General features: G+C 39.2%; 1 protein-coding gene across 1 annotated transcript in view; it reads left to right on the top strand.

Annotated features, from left to right (window-relative positions):
• Positions 1-7656, top strand: part of rtn4rl1b (reticulon 4 receptor-like 1b) — a 210935-nt gene extending 203279 nt beyond the window's left edge. The window contains exons 2-3 of the mRNA XM_055196632.2: positions 4403-4854; positions 4947-7656. Of these exons, the coding sequence (XP_055052607.2) occupies positions 4403-4854; positions 4947-5918 (1424 nt within the window). The 3' untranslated portion in view covers positions 5919-7656. The remainder of the gene's footprint in view (positions 1-4402; positions 4855-4946) is intronic.
• The last annotated feature ends 16278 nt before the right edge of the window (positions 7657-23934 follow it).

Genomic DNA, 23934 nt, shown 5'->3' on the forward strand with positions numbered 1-23934 from the left:
TTATATTCTCCAACGATACAATTTTACATAAGAAAACACACAGTACGATCTTCAATTAAAGCCATTTGAAAGATAATAAACAATGTTTCTATAGCATTAGACTGCACATGACTGGCTGCTTTCTCAGACTGTACTTCAACAAACTTAACATCACTGTTCCTCTGAATAACTTAATAGTGACCCTTCAAGTAGTCAACTTTAATGCTATATAAAGCATTGCATTTCGGTTTTACACAACATGCTTTGATATGAATGATTTTGTTGCATATGTGTGGTTTGAACAGCTTCTAAGTTTATTCCTAAATTCAGAGAAAATGAAAGTGCAGCATGATTCATAAACTGATGAATCATTTTTGTGTGAAAACATTTACACACCGGATTTATGCATGAATGCAATCTGTGTAATGAATGATTAAAAAAAACATCCATATTTGCTACTAATGACATCCTCTTGCCCTTGTGCTATTTCTTCCTCTCGATATTATCTCACATCCCACTATTACCGTTCACAACAGAACTAAAAATATCCCACATCTCGCATTCTTTCACTGGACTGGTCTCTAGATGAGAAGGGTGTAAATTGCTGTATGGAAGTGATCCAAGAGGCCTCATGGAGGGTCAAGATCAGGGAGGTGACAAGTGTGAGGCAGCAGCTCTCTCTGGAGTTTATTTTGTACTGCAGGTGGGCAAAAGGGCAAAAGAAACCTCATGTGATATGAAGGCTGATGAGACAGCAAATATAATGCAACATTTATTAGTCATGCAGTTGGCTCACAATTTGTATTGTACCGTTTATTGTACAAGCAAGCATGATACCTTAATTCGTGCAGCATTAGGGGTGAGCACTTCTGACTTGGGTTAGTAAGCAATCACATAAAAATAAACCATCTATACAGCAACTCATAGATCTGGACTTTTTCCCAGACAGGCATCATGCAACATCTTGTGTAGTTGTATGTAGTATGTAGTTAATGTTTCAATAATATGGGTAATGGTGTGGACCATTCATGATTAGCATATGTGTCAGATAATCGCTCTCGGAGGCTGACAGAAAATCATTATCTCCAAGCTTGTGTTATCAAAAATCCATCTACATGGTGGTACCCATTTTGTTGAAATCTTAAGTAAAGCAATAGGGGAAATGGAGAGATAATATGGCTTTTAAGGAAAATAACTACACATTAAGTATGACAAAGCATAAAAAACACAGGAAAGCAATTACGAGAAACAGCTCCACAAATAGCCACCATTAAACCAAAAATAAGCCTATTAAGTAAAGTGCTGAGGAAGAATTTCATTATACATGATATTATGCAATGCTTAACGCAAGGGGGTTAGAAAATAGATGTTAACAGCGAAAAATATCGAGAAAATAACTGCTTCACTAGCCAGAGCTGAGATGTTTGCCTTGTCTTTTCCCATTTATTTGGGAGAAATCCCCAGAAGCTTAACGTTCTGTCAGCAATCCGGCACGCTCTCTCTCTCTCATTCACTGAAAGGACAGGTGTCAGACTAACCAAAACCTACGAGGATGGAATGAAAAACATCCTTTACGGAGTAGATAAGAACGAAATATTGGATTACTACAAATCTCATTACATTTGCTGTTCCTCTTAGCTAGATAATTCTCAAGATGTTCGTCCAGTTAATCAACACACATCTTACTGAGACCTTTAGAGGCTTGTGATTTTGTTATAGACAGATTATCAGATTCTGAATGGAGATGCTGTATGGATAAACCAAGGGTGCCACATGCATCCTAAAAAGTGATGCCAGAAAATTTTGATTGCCCCCCTGGTGGCTGGCTGCAGTATTGGTCACAACTCCCCCCCCCCCCTTTTTGTAAACGAATGGGATGTGAGCCTAACTTAAATATCAAATAACAGTTCAAAAAAACAATTCCAACAATGGTTTATATAATTTTAGATCTTTTTATTATATTGATGTACTTTGAAGTGTTCATTTTACTAATAAGTTTGGTTTAAGCTGGTAATTATTATTGAGTTAAAGCAACACTATGTAGTTTCCATGTAAAAATGACTTACATCTCCCCCATGTGGTTGAAAAGCGCAACAGTGCCTGGTATCAGACACTCTTCTGCAGGCAGGGGGAGGGGCGGGGCGGGGCTGTGTTTCCTACCCTCCACCGCCACTTTCAGAGAGTGCTTGTAGCAGCTAGGAGGCTGCTCAGGTTGCAGCAACAGTACAATTTGTCCAGTTAAAAGTTCTATCACTGAAATAATTTTAGAGACATTATTTAAAGGTAAAAAACTACATAGTGTTGCTTTAAACAGGAAAATGGGCGGGGCCTTGATGATAACTTCTGCGCAGACTCTGGCTCCAAATGATGTCATAAGATGTCAACGGCTATTATTTAAGATATTTAAGCTTTATTTTTAACAATGCAAGTCTCTTGAAATGCGTCATGCATATTTTTTACAGTCTATGCGACTGCAATCCCCCTTCTTTAGTATCAATGCATCTTCTCAGTAGACTACACAGACCCCAGATCAGTGTTGCCAGATCTTGGAAAAACAAGCAAGCTGCTTTGACAAAATAAGTGACTTGCCTTATCACAATATGCCTATGAAAGTTTTTAAATCTTATAAATATAGAGCAATTTATAAGGATATCTGAACCTTTTGAACTGATTCGTTGAAAATAATCGACTCAGACCTGGAAACACTGTTTTATGGAATCCACAACAATAGGAACACTTGATTGATTGATTGATAGATTGATTGATACTTTATTTATCCGAAGGAAATTTAGGAACAGATCAATGAGAATTACTTTATGAATCACATTTACTGTTACATAAGCTCGCATACAGCATATTTTAAACCAGACAAAAGTGCATTTTAATACTTACATCTAAAAGGATTTAACTATACAACTGAATATTTAAACCAAATGAAAGTCTGTCTTATGCATACAACCCACATGCACACCCTAAAAGGGAAAGGACAAAGGTGCGGTTTCCCAGACAGGGTTTAGATTAATCCAGGACTAGTTATTTTAGGACATTTAAATAGTTTTTACAAACAAACCTTACAAAAAACTATACTGGTGTGCATCTTGACGTAAAACAATGGTACTGTACTGGTAAATGTTAAAATATGTCAGTGCAAGGTGTTTTGAAAAAACTAAAGCAGCTCAAACATGCATTTAAGTCTGGGACTAGATAAGCCCTGTCCAGGAAATCGCCCCAAAAAGTATATATTTATGTATGCTGGAAATGGACTGAAAATTTAATAATGGTGCTTTTTTGTATGTGTGTATGGGTGGTGGCATCTGGCAACTGCTGTTATTGACCAAGCACTAGCAAAACAAAAAAAGCCCTAAGTAGAATACAATAAAAGGACATGTCCACAAAATGTACGCTATGATAAAAATTCCAGTTTCCTCCATTTACAAGCTCATAAAGTTTTTTTGCACAGAAACAAATTGGCTTACGTGCAATAGTAGTGATATATGTAATTGTGCTCCAGGTCACAAGGTGGCTAACCAATATTACAAATATACACATGATCCAAGGGGGGAGTTTCTATTGGGATTGCGAAGTGTGGTGGTTGCTTGGTTGGTGAGGACATATTTCATTTTGGCACACTGTCAGGACAAATGGGATTACATGGCCACTCGGAGAGCGAGACTTGCATGCAGGTGAGACAGTCTGCTCCCGTGCTGTCATCAGACGCCCGGGGAATCATTGCTAAAGGTCAACAGCGTTTGCATCTGAATGCCACAGCTCACAGACACATTTGGAGTCGAAAGCTATCCCGATAAATATCCGCTCATCTCCTGTAAGCGTGTAATGCCTGCCTCTGTACTTTGAAGGCAGAAACCTGGAGGATTATGGTGATGTTAAGAAACGGCACCGGCGAATCAATTTTGAGTGAATGACAGGAACGATGCTTTGAATAATGCATTTCTGAAAAAAGGGGCGGGGGAAAGCTGCCACTCATGAACAAATTAGGCTCTCATAATGGAGTAGAAATTTCTCCCTCCCTGCCATTCTGTGCATAGATGAATTGGAGGATAAGTTGCACAAAATGGCTCCAAGGAAGCATGTCAGAAAGCAGCAGGGGTTTTGTATGCCTCTCATAGGCTTAACGCAGGTTTAACTAAGCAGTCAGGAGAACCTTTGTAGGCTCTGGGATGTGTTTCAGCAGTAGCTTGGTGAGCTCTGCTTATATACGCACACAGAATAAAAACTCGAAAAATAGCAGATTTTGCTGCTTTACTGAAACTCTGTAAAGCCATTGTAGGTTTTTGGGCATTGTTTACTCCTTTCCAAAATGGACTCAGTTTTATAGGCCAGACTTTACGCTGTTCAAAATGGCAAAATATCAGACACAAATCGGCTACTTACTAACTGTATCTCTCTCATTATTTCTTCCCAGGCTGTGGGCTGGAGTTCCTACTGGTACTCTGTGGGCTGGAGTTTTCCTGGTCCTGTCCACGTCACTGCATTTGCTACATGGCCCCCAGCACTGTCAGCTGCCAAGCCCACAACTTTCTGTCAGTCCCAGAAGGCATTCCTCAGCACAGCGAACGCATCTTCCTTCAAAACAACAAGATACATCGACTACTACGGGGCCACTTTAGCCCCACCACAGTCACTCTATGGATCTACTCCAACAACATCACATACATTGAACCATCCACCTTTCAGGGGTTCACCTTGCTGGAGGAGCTGGACCTGGGAGACAATCGCTACCTGCGTTCACTCTCTGCAGAAACCTTTCATGGGCTGGGCCGGCTCCATGCCCTCCATCTATACCGTTGTGGCCTCAGCGCACTGCCCAATAACATCTTCCAGGGTCTCCGCAACCTCCAGTATCTTTACCTGCAGGTGAGCCTCATCTTGTAATGAAGCTAACATATTGTAATATACTGTTCTGTTCTCATTTATAACCATAGCTTTGTTTCTCTATGTGTGTGAAGGACAACCATTTGGAGTATCTGCAAGATGATCTTTTTGTGGATTTACATAATCTAAGCCACCTGTTTCTCCATGGGAACCGTCTGTGGAGCCTGCACCAGAACACATTTCGAGGGCTGGGGGCTTTGGACCGACTGCTTTTGCACCACAACCAACTGCAGTGGGTCGATCGGCTGGCATTCCACGACCTGCGGAGACTCACTACTCTCTACTTGTTCAACAACTCCCTGACGGAGCTAGCTGGAGAGTGCCTGTCCCAGCTGCCTGGTTTGGAGTATCTACGCCTCAACGATAACCCCTGGGAGTGCGATTGTAAGGCTTTATCACTGTGGGACTGGCTCAAGAAGTTTCGGGGTTCCACGTCATCTGTTGGATGTGTGGCGCCGACAGATATGGCAGGCAAGGATCTAAAGCAACTGAAGAAAGAGGACTTCCCCAACTGTTCTGGATCCGAGTCCCTACACCAGAGCAAGATCAAGACTTGGGCAGGAACAGATAAAGTCTCGCTGAAACAAGAGCCCCATTCTGTCCAGCCTCCACAGATACACCCCCACCAAAATGAACAATACCCCTTAGCACCCTCACCCCTGCCTCAGCCACCCCCTGCCATAAACGGTGCAGAACCAGAAAGCACCCCAGGTATAGAGCCTGCTCAGAGGCCTGGACGGTCTCGGAACTGCACGCGTCAACGCGTCAGGGGCAGCAAGGGAAAAGTACCCAACGAGGTCCACACGCTTAAGGAAATGGCCGATAAGGAGTACTCCTCCCCGGATTTCACCGGAAAATATGATGAAACATCATCGGATGGTTCAAACACCCGCAGGAAGCACAAATGTACCACCCAGACCTCTGTGCGTCCCCCCAGTGGGGTCCAACAGGCAACCAACAGGGGGAGCTCTCATTATCTGCCTCTGTTTATCTCTAGAATTCTGGGACTGTTTTTGCTTCTAAGCACTGAGATGATTCTGCGCTGAAGTGGATGCTGGGCCTTCACGGCATCAGAAATACTGTACAGTCCTCAGATCTGCTCAAGCTCCAGCATTTTCAGGCCTCCTCAAGTGTGTGTGCGTGTGTAACGTTTGTGTGAGTGATGATGTGTTATACATTGTGATAGGAGATTTGCCATTTAGACCTAAATTAAGTTAACACGTGGGTTGAAGTACATGAAGAAAAGCAAAGCAAACTGGACGCTTCCACTGCCACTTTTGTTTTTATGTTGTTCACTACCTGCCTCCCCTTCGAAATGAAAAGTTTTTGAATGAAAGAAAGCACAAATAACCAAATAAATGTGTAAAGGGAACGCAGAAGTAATAGGGGAGGCATGCTATAGATGAACAGATGAGAGTGTCATTCACTTTCATTCAACATTTCCAAGTAGAAAACAAAAATAAACCATCAGACAAGGAGCACAGTTTTTGTCTGATATATCATATTGCCAAATATTTCGCAGGACCATCATTAGGATTAAAGACCTGCTTTCAATATGCTGGAGTGGGAATATTACCTAACTACACTGAATGACATAAAATCGAAACCAAGCATCATAAACAACAAAACAAAATGTTGTAATCAGTGCTCTCAAAACTGAAGAGCCAATACATCAAATTATTCTTACCTCAGCCAAAAAGTTTAGACCTAGATACCACCCTTTATTCTCTTTCTTTTTCATCCACTTATGTCCTTGTTATGCCCAAAAAAAGAGTGGTTTCGGGTGAATCTCTTATTTTGGATTGTATTGTTTTATAACAGCACAAAAAGCCAATGGTTATACTAGCTGCTATATTGTTTGAAGAAGCAAATGAGACCCATCTGACCTCATCTGCTTCAAAAAACACAGTGTATGCCTGCGTGCGTGCCTGCGTGTGTGCGTCCAGTATAAAAAGCTATGAAAAAATTAGAGTCGTGTTTGTTTCTTGTCCTCTGTGTTGTTTGTTTTGTTGGGCTGTGACTCAGAGGACTTAGAAATGGACTTCTGATGGGGGCACGGACTCTTGTGGGGAACACAGGTCTAATTGAAATGAACTTTATTTTGACAAAGCGCCTTCAGTCTAAGCCCACCATCGAAAACATAGACGCCTCTCTTTCTTCGAGCGGTAAATAATCAAGCAAGATGAAAGCGAGAAAAAAACAAACAACTAGATAAAGGTATCTTGTGATGATATATATACATTTCAAATTTAACATGGCCAAAAAAGACTTTTTGGAGCCATAGGCCGGCTGGATTGCTTCTTCAGTGTCTGAATAGTCCACAGGAGGGACGATCACTTGGCAAACACAATATGGATGCTGTGGAGTGCAGGAGAACTCCTCCTCCTGTACCAATACACACTTTGTACAAATAAGGAGAACCGTATCGTCACAATCCGCAATGGAAATATTAAACAGTACTATGACACTGACATCATTAATGACATTTTTGATTACAACAGGGTTTCCGAATCTCTGAAGAGCCTCTCTTCAGAACTCAAGTATAATTTTTTATTGTTATTTTGATTTTACCTTTTATTTTGAACTTTTGTTTATATATTTATTTGGGATGTCTCTAAGGCACCATTTTTTCTGACTAAACTGCACAAAACAATTTCCTCTCCTCCTCTCTCTCTCTCTTCTGTGTCTCTCCATCCTAGTGATTCGATGGTTTAACAAGTTGTTCTAAAAAAACAAGGAAAAACATTTATAAAGATATTAAAATCTATATCTTCTTATGTTAAACGTGTTTGTCTTCATTTACTGCATACGTTTTGAACCGGGGCAGGAACGTTGGTTGGCATGGACCTGAATAAGGCTTTACATTATACATCATATTTGCATAGCTCATGAATATTAATAAGTTGAGAGGAAATAAATGGGCGCAGGATACCACTTCCACATTCGATCAGTGCATTTCTAAGCAAACAGTTTTAAATTAAGTCTTATGCAGCCCCCTAATATATATGTATGTGATATTATTTGCAAAAAATCGCACAGCCGTTATTCACAGCTATTTCATGTACTACGGCTTTTGATCAGTAAGTCCTTATCAAACTGAAATCACTGTTAGTTTGAGTCGTTTATAACATGTTAATGAAAAAGCAACACTCGTCAAACATAATCATTATACATATTCTCTATTATCATGAAAATACATGAAAAGGTATGAAGAAGCCCAATATAAATATGTCCTTAAGCCATTTCCTGGAGCTGCGCATTTAATAGTTCTTCGTCTGCAGTGCATTTTGAGTTTCTGCACGAGAGCGCCCTCTGGCTGTTGGATGTAGCAGCATTTCACCGTAATTCATTGAGAAGCATAGTAAGGATCATCAGCCAATTTATAGCTGCACACCTAATGCACTGATTTTTTTTTCATTCAATTTACTCAAATTTTTTAAGGTAAGTGGTTGCAATTGCAATCAATTAATTTAAGCTACATATAGCCCCTTATGGAACTGCTGAAATTCCACAAGGGGGCGTATTTGTTCCTCAGACGTTGCAAGATAAACGTGACATCCGAATATATTCATTATAAATCGTGAATGAAAAGTGAGATTCGAACGAATGTCCATTAGTGAACTAAAACACTATTTATATCGTAATTCGGTCAGAAACGTCAAGATTGTGAGATGAACAAATCCTTTTGGATTGAAAGGCTTGGATATTCCATTTCCTTGGACTTTTGAGGATTTATGAACCATTTGTTTTGGACAATTTCACCGAAGAGGATAAAGGGAAGATTTTGAAGGTAAGTAAATATCCTAAATCGGTGCCGCCCGGTTCAGGTAACTAGATTACAGTTTTATGACTGCTAAAAATCATATTATGCTTTGTGTGTGCGCTTAATGGAATCCCTAAAGTCTAAGTTTTTTAACGATGTGGCGCATGACCGTATATTTGGAATATTTAATGCTTCAAAGTTACAATGGCGTAATGCAGCCTCACGTGCAAGGGAGGGGGTGTACCGTGTACGGCACAGCAAAAAAAAAAAAAATTAGAAAAACAAAAAAAAAAATTTTTTGTTTAAATGTAGCTTAAATAAATTGATTTCAACCACTTACCTTAAACATTTGAGTAAATTGAATGAATCTTTTTTCAGTGTGGTCACTATCCACACAATTTTATCTATGGTAAGCAATGAGTGAAATCAAACTTTGATGCTCCTATTCTCATAATTATATTGTAATGGCCGTTTCACACGACATGCGGCAGCCACGAGTGTTTAGTTCATTGTCAAAAAAAGACGTGCGGAAAGCGGCAAAACTGGGCGGTTACAGAAGTAAAGAGTCGGGTCGGACGCCATGCCCGTGCACCCAAAATCATGCCCCTTCCGCCGACATGGCTTTTAATTGCAGGCACCATTAAAGATAAACATATTTACACTAAATGCTGCACAAAACGATTTAGCTACACAAGAAAAGCTGTAGCGGCGCTGCGATTTGGCTGCGTACCATGTGAAACGCCCATAAGACTTTCGTCTGGATTTTATAGACATGTGGCCTCATTTATAAAATGCTGCTTAGAAAATGTGAAAATCAGAAATGATCTTGAAATTGTGCGCAGATAGTTTAATCGTTTTAAATCTACACATTTAAACAATGCCTAATTAATGTCATTGACATTAAGACTTATTTTTCACGTGCCGCTTGCACTTTTCTATGTCAAAGATTTTTGCATACGCACGCTTTATAAATTAGGCCCAATGGTCACATAATTTTAAAGTCAGATTTTTCATTAAATCACACACTACTCACTTCATTACACTTGACCTAAAATAAACTGACATCAGTTTGTATGTATAGCTTCCATACACACAAATTGTATCCATAAGAAGTCACCAAACACTAATATATGTTCTTGATTACCCAGAGAGGTGAAAAACACTGCCACCCGCAAACACTATTAATTTAACGGATGAAAGTAATTTCACACCGCAGGTGCTGCACAAGCTCACTTATTGATGTGTACGTACAGTATGGGTCTGTGCAATCAACCAAACATGCAAAACTAATACTGCTAACCCTCTATAAATCATCTATGACGGGTTGCATATTTATGAATGTGCCACTGCAAATCTATAGATGTTCAAGGTTATTATTATGATTTTTAATCTGACTTTACAGCATAAATTCCATTTCCTCTTTTTCCCTCTCCAGTCCACCCACCGTGATGGAAATCGATTCCCTCATTGGAGTGTAAATTACTTTTTGTAAAATTCTGTTCAATGAAAAGAGAGAAAAAGTTAGTTTTCTACATGGTGGAGGACGGGAAACAGCAATTTAAATTGATGAGCATCTCTAATGTGATAACATGGTGGGTCTCGGCTCATTCTCTCTGTTACGAGCAAAAAAGCTTGCCCCACCTCTTCATCTTTTCCCCTCTCTCTCGCTCTCTTTCTCTTCACAGATATATATCATCTAGATTTACATCATTCAGTTCATAAAATGCAGTTTTACAAGAGGCACTGTCATTTTTAATAATGAACGGTAATGTAGGAAATCAACACAATATTTAAAGGTGCAATGTGGGACTTTTTTGTAATATTTTAAGCCATACAGCTCATGGGTCCTCAACCAGGGGTCCGCAGCCCACATGGGGTCCGCCAAATGATGTTTAATCACATACAAAATGTTACAAACCTATGTTCCCTCAAGTTGCACACGTGCTCAGCCGTGAAGGCTTATTGAAGGTCCCGCGTGCAGTGGAATTTAACCTGCAGACAAAAACTAAATATCAAAAGACAAGGCAAGCGCCCTGTCAGGAAGCAGCAGTAGCGACAGAAAAAAAAAACTTTACCTCTGCATCATAAAAAAAACAGGTAAATCATATAGGCACATTTGTCCTTCTTTCAGAATGTAATTTTACCTGAAACGTGACCTCTACATTTAACCCATCCCATTGGGTAGTAACACACGCACTGCAAGTCGTGAACACACACCGATACCCGGAGCAGTGGACAACTATCCCAGCGCCCGGGGAGCAATTAGGGTTAAGGTGCCTTGCTCAAGGGCACCACAGTCACAACATGCTGGCCGTGAGCCCGACTCTCTAACCACTAGGCCAACACTGCCAACAACACCAACATGCATAATAGTGCTAATGTACTGTCTTTACATAATATTGCTGTGTGACAATGTGTATGTTTCTATTTATAAAACAATTAGTTCCAGTCCTTGATTCTGACTGGTCAATAGTTAGGCTTTACTCTGCTTCGCATTGTGCCTAATACTACGATAAAGCAGCTTCTCATATCTATGTTATTTAATTGTTACACATTTAGTATTAAGGGATCTCTGCTCCATGACTCTCTCATCTAAGGGGTGCTCGCCACCAAAAACATTAAAGAGCCCATGCATTAGCTAACATGAACAATACAATATTTTATAGCATTGATGAATCTTAGTTCATGTTCATTTCAGCATTTACTAATACATTTATGAAATGAAGCGTTAAAACATTAATTAATGCACCATGAACAAATATGAATAATTGACATTAACAAGAATTAATACATGTTATTGTTTATTGTTTGTTCATGTTTGTTAAAGAGCACCTATTGTCCGATTCATGCTTTTAAATTTCCTTTGGTGTGTAAGTGTATATTAATACATGTTAACGATATGCAAAACGTACATACCTCAAAGTAAACATGACACGGGTTATCGTCTCAAATGTAAATCTCTTTTCTTGGACTACAACAAACACACGGATTGTAGGCAACAGTTTATTTCCTGGGATTGGTGATGTAGTAAAGACATATCATAATTCCTTTCGGTTTAGACTTACAGTTTACTTCTATTAGCATTGGATCGTGAGCGAATCTTTCAAACATGGTAAGGAGCGTCACATTTCCTGCTGACATTAGAGGTATTCAGGCCAATCACAATGTATAGATTAGCTGGCCAATCAGGTACACAGAGCTTTTCAAATCCATGCGTTTCAGGAAGAGAGTGAAATCTGGAGCTACAAAAATTTACGGTATGTGGAAAATAATGTGTTTTTACCCATAAACCACACATTGTTTTATACCAAAATTAGTAATGAAATAGGTGCTCTTTAATGCATTTACTAATGTTGGCTAATACAACTTGATTTTAAAGTGTTCACAAAAATATTTTACCAAATACACACATATATGGTATATAATTCTGTGAACCGTTACATATAAAACATTGTATACAGAGGGCAAACATGAAGTGGAAATAACCATGTTTGCCACTACATGTTTGAAACTGGTCTTTATAATGCCTAAAACAAATTGTGAAATTACAATAATATACAAATATTGGCTATACAATTATTTATAGGTTATATACTTATTTTCAACAAAGCTTTGTGTAAAAAGTGAAGAACCCTGTTAAATTACCCCAGAAAATTGTTATATTTGACCCAACAATGGGTTAAAAATGACCCATCATCTTGATAGGTAGTACACATCAGAAAAATGGTACAAAAGCTTTCACTTGGGCGGTACCCTTTTAAAAAGTACAACTTTGTCCCTAGAGCAGGGATGGGCAACTTCGGTCCTGGAGGGCCGGTGTCCTGCAGAGTTTAGCTCCAACTTGCCTCAGCACACATGCGTTAAAGTTTCTAGTATGCCTAGTAAGACCTTAATTGGCTGCTTCAGGTGTGTTTAATTAAGGTTGGAGCTAAACTCTGCAGGACACCGGCCCTCCAGGACCGAAGTTGCCCATCCCTGCCCTAGAGGTACGTGGAGTTACTGTATGTGGGGTTGTTTTATATTGTATTATTCAATATCTGTGGTGTGTATTTAGGGCCCTATAAAATCTGTTTTATTTTTTCCCAAATTCCGTTTTATTTTTTCCCAAATTCCGTTTTCTCCGTTTAATTTTTGCAAATTCCGTTTTATCCGTTTTAACTTTTGGAAACTATATTTTTTACCCTTTACTTTTATTTTAGTCATAAAAAGAGTGTGCCTTTAATGTTAATGATTAAAATGTAAATGATTTGGGGGAAAAACTGGATAACAGAATTACTTAATGACTATAAAAGATGCATTTACACACGCACATACACACGCGCGCGCGCGCGCACACACACACACAACTCAATTCAATGCATTGTTTTTTAGTGTTGTTGCAGGAGGCTACAACAAGGTGTTAAAGCAGTGGTGTCTTCAGAAGTGCCTTAAACACATCAATCCAGCGGAACACGATCCATATTTTATACACAATCGCTTGAAATGCATGTAACTTTACAAACATACACAGGATAGTGATCTGACTTATGACAGCATGAGCACGCAGCTCATTGCACGTGCGAGCGAAAGAGAGACAGAGAGCGGCGCCATGATGCAGATGATTATATTTTAAATGCGAGGGATAGTTAGTTTGCCTCAGCTCGCTTGAAATGCATAGAACTGAACAAATACATGAGGATTTGTGTTCGCACTTCGGACAGATGCGTGAGCGCGGGCAAGTGAGAGGTACAGTGATGATCACAGACATGGATGAGAGAGTGCATGTATCTTTGCGCTCACCGTGAACAGAGTGTTGACTAAACTTTCAAAATAACAGTTCTCCGGTCACATAAAAGTCATGAGACCTGCTCGGAACTAAGTGCTTAGCGTCGAATTTCTTAATTTTTTCGCTGACGAAAGCAGAGTCGTGGAGAGCCGCTTCACCATGGTTTCAGTGTTTTGGAGGGGGTCTGAAACGACGGGAGGGGGCGTGTCGCCCAGATTTACTTCCCCCGGTCTGCATTTCCCCCAGACATACGTTCGTCTCCCACACAAAAACATAATTTTATTCAAAATATGTAAAATTCCGCAAAATTCCGCGTTAATACTAGATTCCGTGTCAATTAGCCAATTCCGCGATTCCGTCCGCGATTCCGTGATCGCGGAAATTATAGGGCCCTATGTATTACATGAATAAGAAAGTTTCTGTCAGAGCTCTTGTTATGCTTAATTTTGAATTTGAATTTTTAAACCAGACAGATTTCAGGTGATCTCCTGGCTTTCTATGCCATTTTGCACCTTGTTCTCTTTATGTGTTCAATACTTATTCCCTGTGTCATTTCACTTTATTTATTATGACTCAACTTGTATACTTAAATGTTCTGATTTCTTTGTATGAACTCGCTGGCTTGCTGGCTACATCTGGTGGAAATTTTGTGTCAATAGCCAACTTAGAAACCCCCTTACTGATAAAAATGCTGATGTATCAAATATTTATTTTCCCTGCGGTGTATATATATATATATATATATATCAATTCAAAATATCGGTTATCAGTCCACTTAAACTGTAATAATTAGGATCGGCATCTGCCAAAAAAACACATATGGGTCAACCCCAAGTATGAAAATCACTCATGTCAATAAAATCTATTAAATCATCCCTAACTAAGACCCATTTGTTTCTAATGGTGGAGAACTGTCATAAAAACTAAAGCATTGCTGTTGCTGTCAACCAAACACCTGACCAACCTTAGAAGTAGACCTAAAATAATGTATCTATTTAAGAGTTTTTGTATGATTCGAAACATTTCACATATCACTTGATTTGATAAAATCACTTGATTTTAGAATAAAAGCAAGACTTTAGTGATTTAGTTTTACTGTGATCATACCATTGCGGTCATGCAGGCCAGCGTCAGACATTGAAACCTGCTGTAGCTGTATTCCCTGCTCTCTGTTTTACTGCAATTTATTTGCAAGGGATGAACTGCTTCAAAGCTTCTAAAAATAACCCGAGCTCAGTCCCTACATGACTTCAAACAGCAGCGAATGAAGGAGGAGAGGATGTGAGAGTCAGAGATGACGGGGAGGGGCACAGGGTTAAAGGGAAAGAGGAGAGCAGTGGGTAAGGGAGTCAGGTGAGGAGGAGCCACTTGGAGAAAAGGTGATAAAAGAGTCAGATGCAGAACAGATGGTGGGCCGGGGGGAAGAGTGGAAGAGGCGCACTGGGCCACAGGAAGAACCGGAATATGACAACTACAGCAGCCAATAGAAAATAGGAGCTGATGGACCACCACAGCAGAGAGAGAGAGAGCGAGAGAGAAAGTGAGAGAGACATGTATAATGGTTTGGCAATTTTGTAGGTATAAAGTATTCTTAAACTGAAACATTTTGACATCTATGCCATCATTAAAAACACGTTGCCTGTTTCCTCACTGCAAGAAGGATCCTGGTGTCATGCCCCAGCTGGTTCTCCAACAGTCCAAAGACATTCAGGTTAGGTAAATTAAAGATGCCAAATTTTCTTTACACAACTTGTGTATAGATTAACCGGATATCGCCAGATGCTGTAATGGCACGAATAAACAAACATAAAGCACTGTATATAAATATATTTGCATTACAATATGCCAATGTGGGACTGCATACAAAACCGAAGGAGGTGCAAGACCGCAGTGAGGAATCCAGCATGCACGTGTTTTAATTGACTTTCTTTCACCGCTGTGTGAGTTTAATTAAAAGCAAGCCTTTAGAAAATGAAAAAAGGAAAACAGAAGGAAAGCGAGGAAGAGGTCTAAGACGTGCACATAGACAGACATGATCATTAACAGAATAAACAAAAATGACACAACGTCATAGCACCTGCCTTTCAACCCCCCTCCCTCCCATTCACTCCGAGGTCCCTTTCTCCCCAATCAATCACAAACCTAATATCATCTCCCACTATGTAAGCCTTTCCTCTCTCCACTCCACTGTTTATTTATTTAGCCTGAAAGTCCCATTAGGCCGTACTGAACCTCACTGCTGTCAGCTCAACACACTGCATATAAAACAGCCGAAGCTTTATGGCTCTTACCTTAACACAAAGCAACTTGGCATTTTGGAAGTCTAACTTTACCTATCAGAAGTGCAAGTATAAATGAAAAGACGTTCTCAAACAAGTCCTTGATGATTTGGTTTGATGTCACTTTCTATCAATTTGCCGTGCAAGAGTTACAGCAGTGAATTACACCACTTCAACGAAAGCCGGCCATTGGTCAAGTAGCGCTCGGTGCATCCACAGGATTTACTGTAGCCGTTTATTATCGTTCAGTAAAAGACAACTGTACTTGCTCGCAGCACGGTGTTGTACCGAAACCATCTCTGTCTAGCTAACGGTTGATCAATGGCTGCAATTAAAAGGCCGGATCAATTTCGGCAGGGGCAACCCAATAAAACTGGGACTCAGCCTGCTTGGCCCCTAGCCCCATCAGTCCTGAACAAATTCAAAGTGGAGACAAGCCCCTGAGCTGCACGTTTAATGATATACACACAACTTCTGTCTTTCAATTAATCACACACATACAGGCTTGATATACGGTATACTCCCAAACAAAAAACCAATGCTTTTAACAAGGTTTATTTTTCTCGGCAGAGAACTCGTGACCATCTGCCATCGTTGCTTCCTTTTCATTTTATTTCTCTGTATACCCTGAAGCCTGCAATTACCCAAACTCAACAGTCATGAATTTGAGAGAAATACCCATAATCACCTATAAATGATGTCTTTTACACACCCTAATCGTTCGAAACCCACATGTGGTAAAGGTGCTTAAAAGGTTCCTCGCAGTGATAGAAGAACCATTTTTGCTTCCTCAAAGAACCATTCCTTTCTTAACTTTTTTACCTTAAGAACCTTTTGTGAAAAAGAAAGTTTTTTTTAGTAGACATGCACATTACCGCTGATCGGCTACAAGTGTGTTTTGGTAGTTGGCCCGACTCCCTTTTCCAAAGCATTTTTTAGAAATTGTGCATTTTATTTGGATATTTGCGCAGCTCAAAAGATTATTTGGTGGTCTACTGTACAGTATGTTACCAATTGATTTCCATATTTATTTCCCCTAAGGAATTTTAGAAAACAAAATTACTCAACTTAAACAAATTAAGTATGACGTGAAACATTAGTGAGAAATACATTAAATCTGCTGAGCTATGAAAGTGCCTCCTGAGCCATAATATTTACTCATAGAAGTAGACAAGGACAATTCTATTGCCATGTGTAAACAGTACACATGAACTACAGAGTGTACTGAGGGGATCTAACCCTGTTAAAGGAATAGGGTGGCCATTCGTGCCAGTTCCGCCGGACATGTCCCGAACATGTTTTTGGGTTCGTTCTCCAGAAGTCGCGTTGCTCGACCGCATTCTGACATCACAAGGGGAGCCAAATTTCAATGACCTATTTTTTCACATGCTGGCAGAGAATGGTTTACCAAAACTAAGTTACTGGGTTGTTCCTTTTCACATTTTCTAGGTTGATATATGCACCGGGAACCCAATTATAGCACTTAAACATGGAAAAAGTCAGATTTTCATGATATGTCCTCTTTAAGTTAACTTTAGACAGTGGTGGACAATGGACACAATTTGTAAAGCTGCTATACTAAGTTAGTCTGACAAAATAAGTGTGAAGATTTCAACGCCTCCATGCAATGATTGTGCCAACTACCACATAATAAGTGTTCCACAGACCCAGAAGAAAAATGTTAATGAGAAAACTAATGAAATCAGTGCCTGGGCCCTGATTAAAAAGTTTAAGATTAAATTAAAACATGCTTATCTCCTCTGCAATCACATTTCCTGCCTGCGATTTGGTTGAAGCACTACACAATCTCTGCCGTCTTTTGTCAGACGGCAATCAAAGGCCCTGACATTCAAACCCGAAATCAAGATTGACACAGTTTTTCAACCCTGAAACTCTTCTCTTCATCTCTTTATTTGCTTTCTCACTCATATCTGTGTCAGCTGGGGGATCCGTGTCAAATACCATCGCCTCTCTCCCCCCGCAGCCCTTCCTCGACTGCAGTGATGCAGCTTTAAAAACAAAAGACAGACAAGATAGCGTCTCTCTCTCTCTCTCTCTCTCTCTCTCTCTCTCTCTCTCTCTCTCTCTCCCCCCCTGCCTTCTTGCTCTCCTGCACCGTGGGTGGCTGTGCCGGTTGCGAGACGGAGTTCAAACTTTGGGTTGTCTTTTTTTCTTTTCTTACTCTGTTTCTCCATCTCACTTTTTGCCCTCCAGCAGCATCACACTCTCCACAAACTCACACAAACTCGCTTCTCACAGTTTTACAAAAAAACTGTGCATGTCTATGATTTAAAAACACAATCCAATACTATCCACAAGGCATAAGAATAAACAAGTGGACAGATCCACTGCATAGATCCACCCCCTAAAAATACGTTGGCTAGAAGGCAATACAAGGCCAAGATGAAAACACGTCTGTGTGGATAGCATTATTCATCGACCAGCTCGATCTTTTGTCGTCATAAACAAAAATACAAAGACTACTTTAAAAAACGCTATGTTATTTTGAACCCAAAGTGGGGTCAAAAAGTTACAAACCCAATCATTTAGATTATAATTTAACCTTTGCTGGGTTGTTTTAAAGCATTGTTGGTTCAAATACCCTGAAAAGCACCATAAGTCACTTCGGATAAAAACATCTTCAAAATGCATATCTGTAAAAAAAATTAAAGCTGACGTAGAATTGCAGAAGATTAAAAAGGACATAAGATCAGTATTTTTTTCTAAAAAAGTCAACTCATTATAATTTATATTGGGTTGTAAGTCTTTATTTCCTGCAAAAGACCAGCCACCCCAACAAAATAAATGTCTCGGTACACAAAAACGCTGAGCATGTCAATAGACAAGCAGAAAAAAAGAGAGGGAGAGAGGGACTAATTTGCAGAATATGAGAATACAGCCCTCTTTCCAATTGTTTATCTGCAATTTACCGGAGCACTGATCTATTTCAACAACAGCAATGAAATGACATGACAGAACGTGTCATTTAGACCATTTTGTTCCACTCAGTGAATAGCTCAATGAGGCACGCAGCACGGAGGAAACACTGTATTAATTCTCCCAGTGGGAGGGATATATAAACTGTAACACTCCCATATTTATGCAAGCATTAAACATGCATTTACACGAGTTCATTTAATACAAAAGACCCCTACTCTCATGCAAAAATAGGAAATGCTTTTATGACACATATTACATTGCAACAGATTATGCAGATATATAGGACATTCATGCATGACCCTATGACCCAATTCTGTCCTTGTGCCTAAATACATAACAGATACGGCCTACACTCTCGGAAATGGAGGTACAAAGGTTGTCGCTGGGACAGTACCCTTTCAGAAAGGTACACCTTTGTACCCAAAGAGGGCATATTAGTACTTTGAACTGCCAAAATGTACCTTTAAAGGTACATATTTGTACCTAAATGGTACATATTAGGACTTTTTTTAAAGGGTACTGCCCCAGTGACAGCCTCGTACCTTTATTTTTGACAGTGTAGAAAAAATACACATTCAGTGTGTAATGGGCCTTAAGCTTCATCTGTTGCTACTGAGTCACATTTACATCATATTTACTGCATGTACAAACTAAACTCACTTAATAGGATTATTAGCCTCTAGGAAAACCACATAACAACATCGACAGCAATCAAAAGCTCACCACACATACAAATACTCCATCTACAGTAGTACTGCGGTAATAGCTTACAACTGACAACATTTAGATTAACGTTAGATATTGAAAATGTGGTTCTTGCCCTGCTGAAAAAACAGCATCAAACCAGCATGGGAATTATGCTGGTTTATGTTGGTGGTCACCAGCATACCAGCACCAGAACACAACGTATGCTGGTCTTGCTGTTATGACCAGCATGGGATGCTGGTGCAAATTCTGGTTTGGTGCTGGTTTAGCTGGTGTTAATGCTTGTGCTGATGCTGGTTTAGCTGGTGTTCACTAGCAAACCAGCACCAAAACAAAACAAAACATATGCTGGTCTTGCTGGTATGCCGTTTTTTTCAGCAGGGTGGTGATAAAATTTTCCACTATACACAAAATTAAGCAAGTTACCTGGTTGCCTTAAAATTTTAAGTTTTAGTTTAATTAATTTAATTATTAAGTTTAATTAAACCATAATTTTAAGGCAACCAGGTAACTAACTTTTTAAGTTAAACCAACTTTTTATACAGTGTATGGAGAACTTTTCAGATTTACAACTGATACACTTAAAAAACACTTACCTTTTATATAAGTGCTGTATATTACAAAAATACGGTTTTGGCTGAGGAAGTTGATCCAGGTTTCCTTTGTGCTGTCCGGAGTTTGCCTGAATTTAGCGAATTTAGAAGCCCCTGCTGGTGGATGTCATAGCTACACCCATAGATATGTATATAAAGGCTAGATGGCTCGTCCGCGCTGCTGGCCAATTGAGTGCAACGTCCGCATTTTGGCGGCCATCTTACGACAGGGCGCTCGCTCACTCGTAGCATTGAGTTTTAATGATGCAGGTACTTTTAAATGACCATAACTTGCTTAATTTTTTACCGATTTTCAAACGGTTTGGTTTGTTATAAACGTCAAAGATGTACCTATGACACTGCATACCTATACTAAAAATAAAAAATAAATTCATGAAACATGTTAAACATCCAGAATTATAGCCACGTTAATAACGTTTGTAAAAACCCAAACCGTTTGAAAATCGGTAGAAAATTGAGCAAGTTATGGTCATTTAAAAGTACCTGCACCATTAAACTCAATGCTACGAGTGAGCGGGCGCCCTGTCGTAAGATGGCCGCCAGGTGATGCCGTTAGGGACTCCGCCTTGAGCATGCATCTAGCCTTTATATACATATCTATGGCTACACCAATATGTGAAAAGATTACAATAGCTGTGTCTTTGTAAATATTTTTTTTCGGACTTACATGACATGGACTGGTTAAAAATATTTGTGACCCTGGGTGCATCCCAATTGCCTTTCCTCTGAAAGATCCATAGCCTGTGACCTCTGGGTATTTTAAAATAAACATATTTTTGCAAATGTAAGGTCCTTGCCACTGTTTTACTATTATAAATGATGTTTTAGTGATGTGAATCAATATTATTGTCGCAATATTGTGCATGTTGCGTTTTACTTTGGTACATTTCTAAAGTTGGTAAATTTTATATACTGTTGGCTTGTTTAATCTGCATCAATGTGTCATATTTTATGAAATAAAAAAATATCTGGCTCCATATTCATTTTTAAAAGTCTGATAGGTCTCAGCTGTTGGGCCTTGCTAAAAAGTAGCCTATGGAGGGCCGGAACAGCAAGTGTCGCAACTCCCTGGCTGGACCGTTCATGACACCGCCGTCTCGCTTTAGGCTGGGTACAAAATATAGTCTTGTGGACTTTCTGACTGCAGCCTTCAAATACTGAGTTTTGCCTTCAAAGTCTGCGGCCATAGAAGGACCCAGACCCTGAATTGGGATGCACCCTCTGTCTGTGAAATCCAAGCAAAAGTCTTCAATCTAATAATGAGATGGGAGCATTGATTTCAATCTTTGACATGACCTTATTCAGTCAATATTACATATATCAAGGTTATTTTTCACATAATCTTTAGCCTATATTATAGGCCTATAGGAGGATTTTATTTAGAAAACGGTAAATTAGAGTTTTGTGGTGCCTGATTGCAAATCACAAATTATAGGCTATCCTGATATTGTGGGTTAATTATATCATAGCTTGTTTGTGAAAGAACATCAATTAAGAATGTCAACAACACCTCTCCCCAATGGCTACACCCTATATTTATAAATTCATTTATGCATTACTCAAATATTCTATTAACATCTGATGAATGGTCCCTAAAGGTAGATAAGAGACTGCAGGTTATACTTAAAAAATTTACTTTCTATTCACATCCTCAGTTTTCTAATTAAACACTTCAACTAGAATCTCAGCATTATTTATTGCATCTCTATAGCCTGAACCAGCCCTGACCAGGAATTATAAACATTGATACCAACTGAGTGCATTTAAACTATGCCAAGCTCTTTAAGAAAGTCGATTGATGTGTCTACAGATGCACTCGTGGACTCAGCTCTGGTTCAAGGCCAACAAGGTGGAGATGAAATGAAATCTGACCCGTCAGATATGTTATTATAAAGGAATGTATATCTATATACACTGTCAATTGCAAGGTTTACTGTTGTCCAATACCAGACACTTATGAGAAAACATTGGCATAACTGGCAAGCATATTGTAATATTTTGTACCACTAACAGTTTGTTTATAAAAGCTTGTAAAAATAAGCAGCGCTGTAATGTTAAGTTTGTTAACCCGAAACTGAACTTGGGAAGTATGAGAGTTTTGGGAATTTTGTAGTAAGATGGAAACGGAAGAGGTAAGGATATCCGAGACATCTGGAAGCATCTAATTTTAATCTGGGAATAAAACTATTCAAGCACTACTCCCATCTGGTCTAATGTTGGAATGAGAGCACTCCAGTAGACATCTAAGAAAGAAGACGGGAGGCATCTCACTGTGACCGTGACGGTCTGCCCACGGGACACAGAGACCCACATCACAGCCAATGTGCTGACAGCACTGAGGTACGCAGACCTGTGAGTGACACTTTATCACGGGGAGTACACAGCATTGAGTTATTCACACTGCTGAACAGCAGGTGGAAAAGTATTGGTGAAAATATGCTTTTGCTGTGAAAGCTCATATTGAATAGGAGCTTCAAGGACATTCCTCAGAATTGTCTTATTTGTTTGTAATGCAAAGAGGAGTAGACTGGCTATTTCAAATTCTGTGTCTACTGAGATTATGTTAGTTCCTACATGCAATGGTGGAAACCTGAATGTTGTTCTTTATAACTTTAAAAACTGATACTATGACAGTTCCGAAACTATTTTTGTTGAAAGTATAGTATTGAGGGCAATTTTTACAGTTGTTCAGGAAATCTGGAAAAAGTGCGCTCATTTAATTGAATAAATTTGTTCTTCGTCAACCTTTATGTTGCACAAAAGGTTTTTTTGTAGTGGAAAAAGGTTCAGACTATGAAAAGGTAAGAAATAAATAATTATTTTAGAGAACCTTTAACTTAATGGTTCTTCTATGACATCACTATGAAGAACCTTAAAGGATTAGTCCATTTTCTTAAAAGAATTCAGATAATTCACTCACCACCATGTCATCCAAAATGTTGATGTCTTTCTTTGTCCAGAAATTAAGTTTTTTGAGGAAAACATTCCAGGATTTTTCTCATTTTAATAGACTTTAATGGACCCCAACACTTAACAGTTTTAATGCAGTTTAAAATTGCAGTTTCAAAGGACTCTAAATGATCCCAAACGAGACATAAGGGTCTTATCTAGGGATACGATTGTCATTTTTGACAAGAAATAGAAAAATTGTCTATTTCCGGCCCTGTGACACGCCAGCGCGACCTCACGTAACACGTCATCAAACCAAGAGGTCACGATGACGAATACGAAACTACCCCCAGTGTTTACAAGTGTGGAGAAAGAGTACCCTTCCAACATTGTATGTCGAATTTCGAATAATACTAATTAATGTCTTTGTGTCAGTTTATTGTTTAAAATGGTCCGCAAGTGTGCGTTTCACACATGTAACACGTGACCTTTCCACGGCATTACGCAATTACCTGAGGTCGTGCCGGCGATAGACAAGAATTGTGGTTTAAAAGTGCATATTTTTTATTTTTCTTGTCAAAAATGACAATCGTTTCACTAGACAAGACCCTTGTGCCTCGTTTGGGATTGTTTAAAGTCCTTTGAAACTTTTGCAATTTTAAACTGCATAAAAACTGTTACGTGTTGGGGTCTATTAAAGTCCATTAAAATGAGAAAAATCCTGGAATGTTTTCCTTAAAAAACATCATTTCTTCTCGAATGAACAAAGAAAGAGATCAACATTTTGGATGACATGGTGGTGAGTAAATAATCTGAATTTTTTTTTTTTTTTTTTTGAAAATTGACTAATCCTTTAATACCACATTTACTTTTAAAGCTCTTAGTCCTGTGTAGGATCTATGCTGAGGCTGTGCGTAGCTCTGCTGATGTGCACCTCACAAAAAAATTAACAAAGCATCCATTCTGCGTGGGTCATAAGCACTGTGATTGGTCCGCTAGAACCCCTCCCGTCAGGTGAAACTTGATTGTTTGATCAAATATCTTATATGGTAATAGGGTTGAATAATAAAAAAATTATATTGTATAATTTATATAGTTGAAAACAGT

The sequence above is a fragment of the Misgurnus anguillicaudatus genome, chromosome 24, assembly GCF_027580225.2.
Source record: "Misgurnus anguillicaudatus chromosome 24, ASM2758022v2, whole genome shotgun sequence".
In the NCBI taxonomy this organism is placed as follows: domain Eukaryota; kingdom Metazoa; phylum Chordata; class Actinopteri; order Cypriniformes; family Cobitidae; genus Misgurnus; species Misgurnus anguillicaudatus.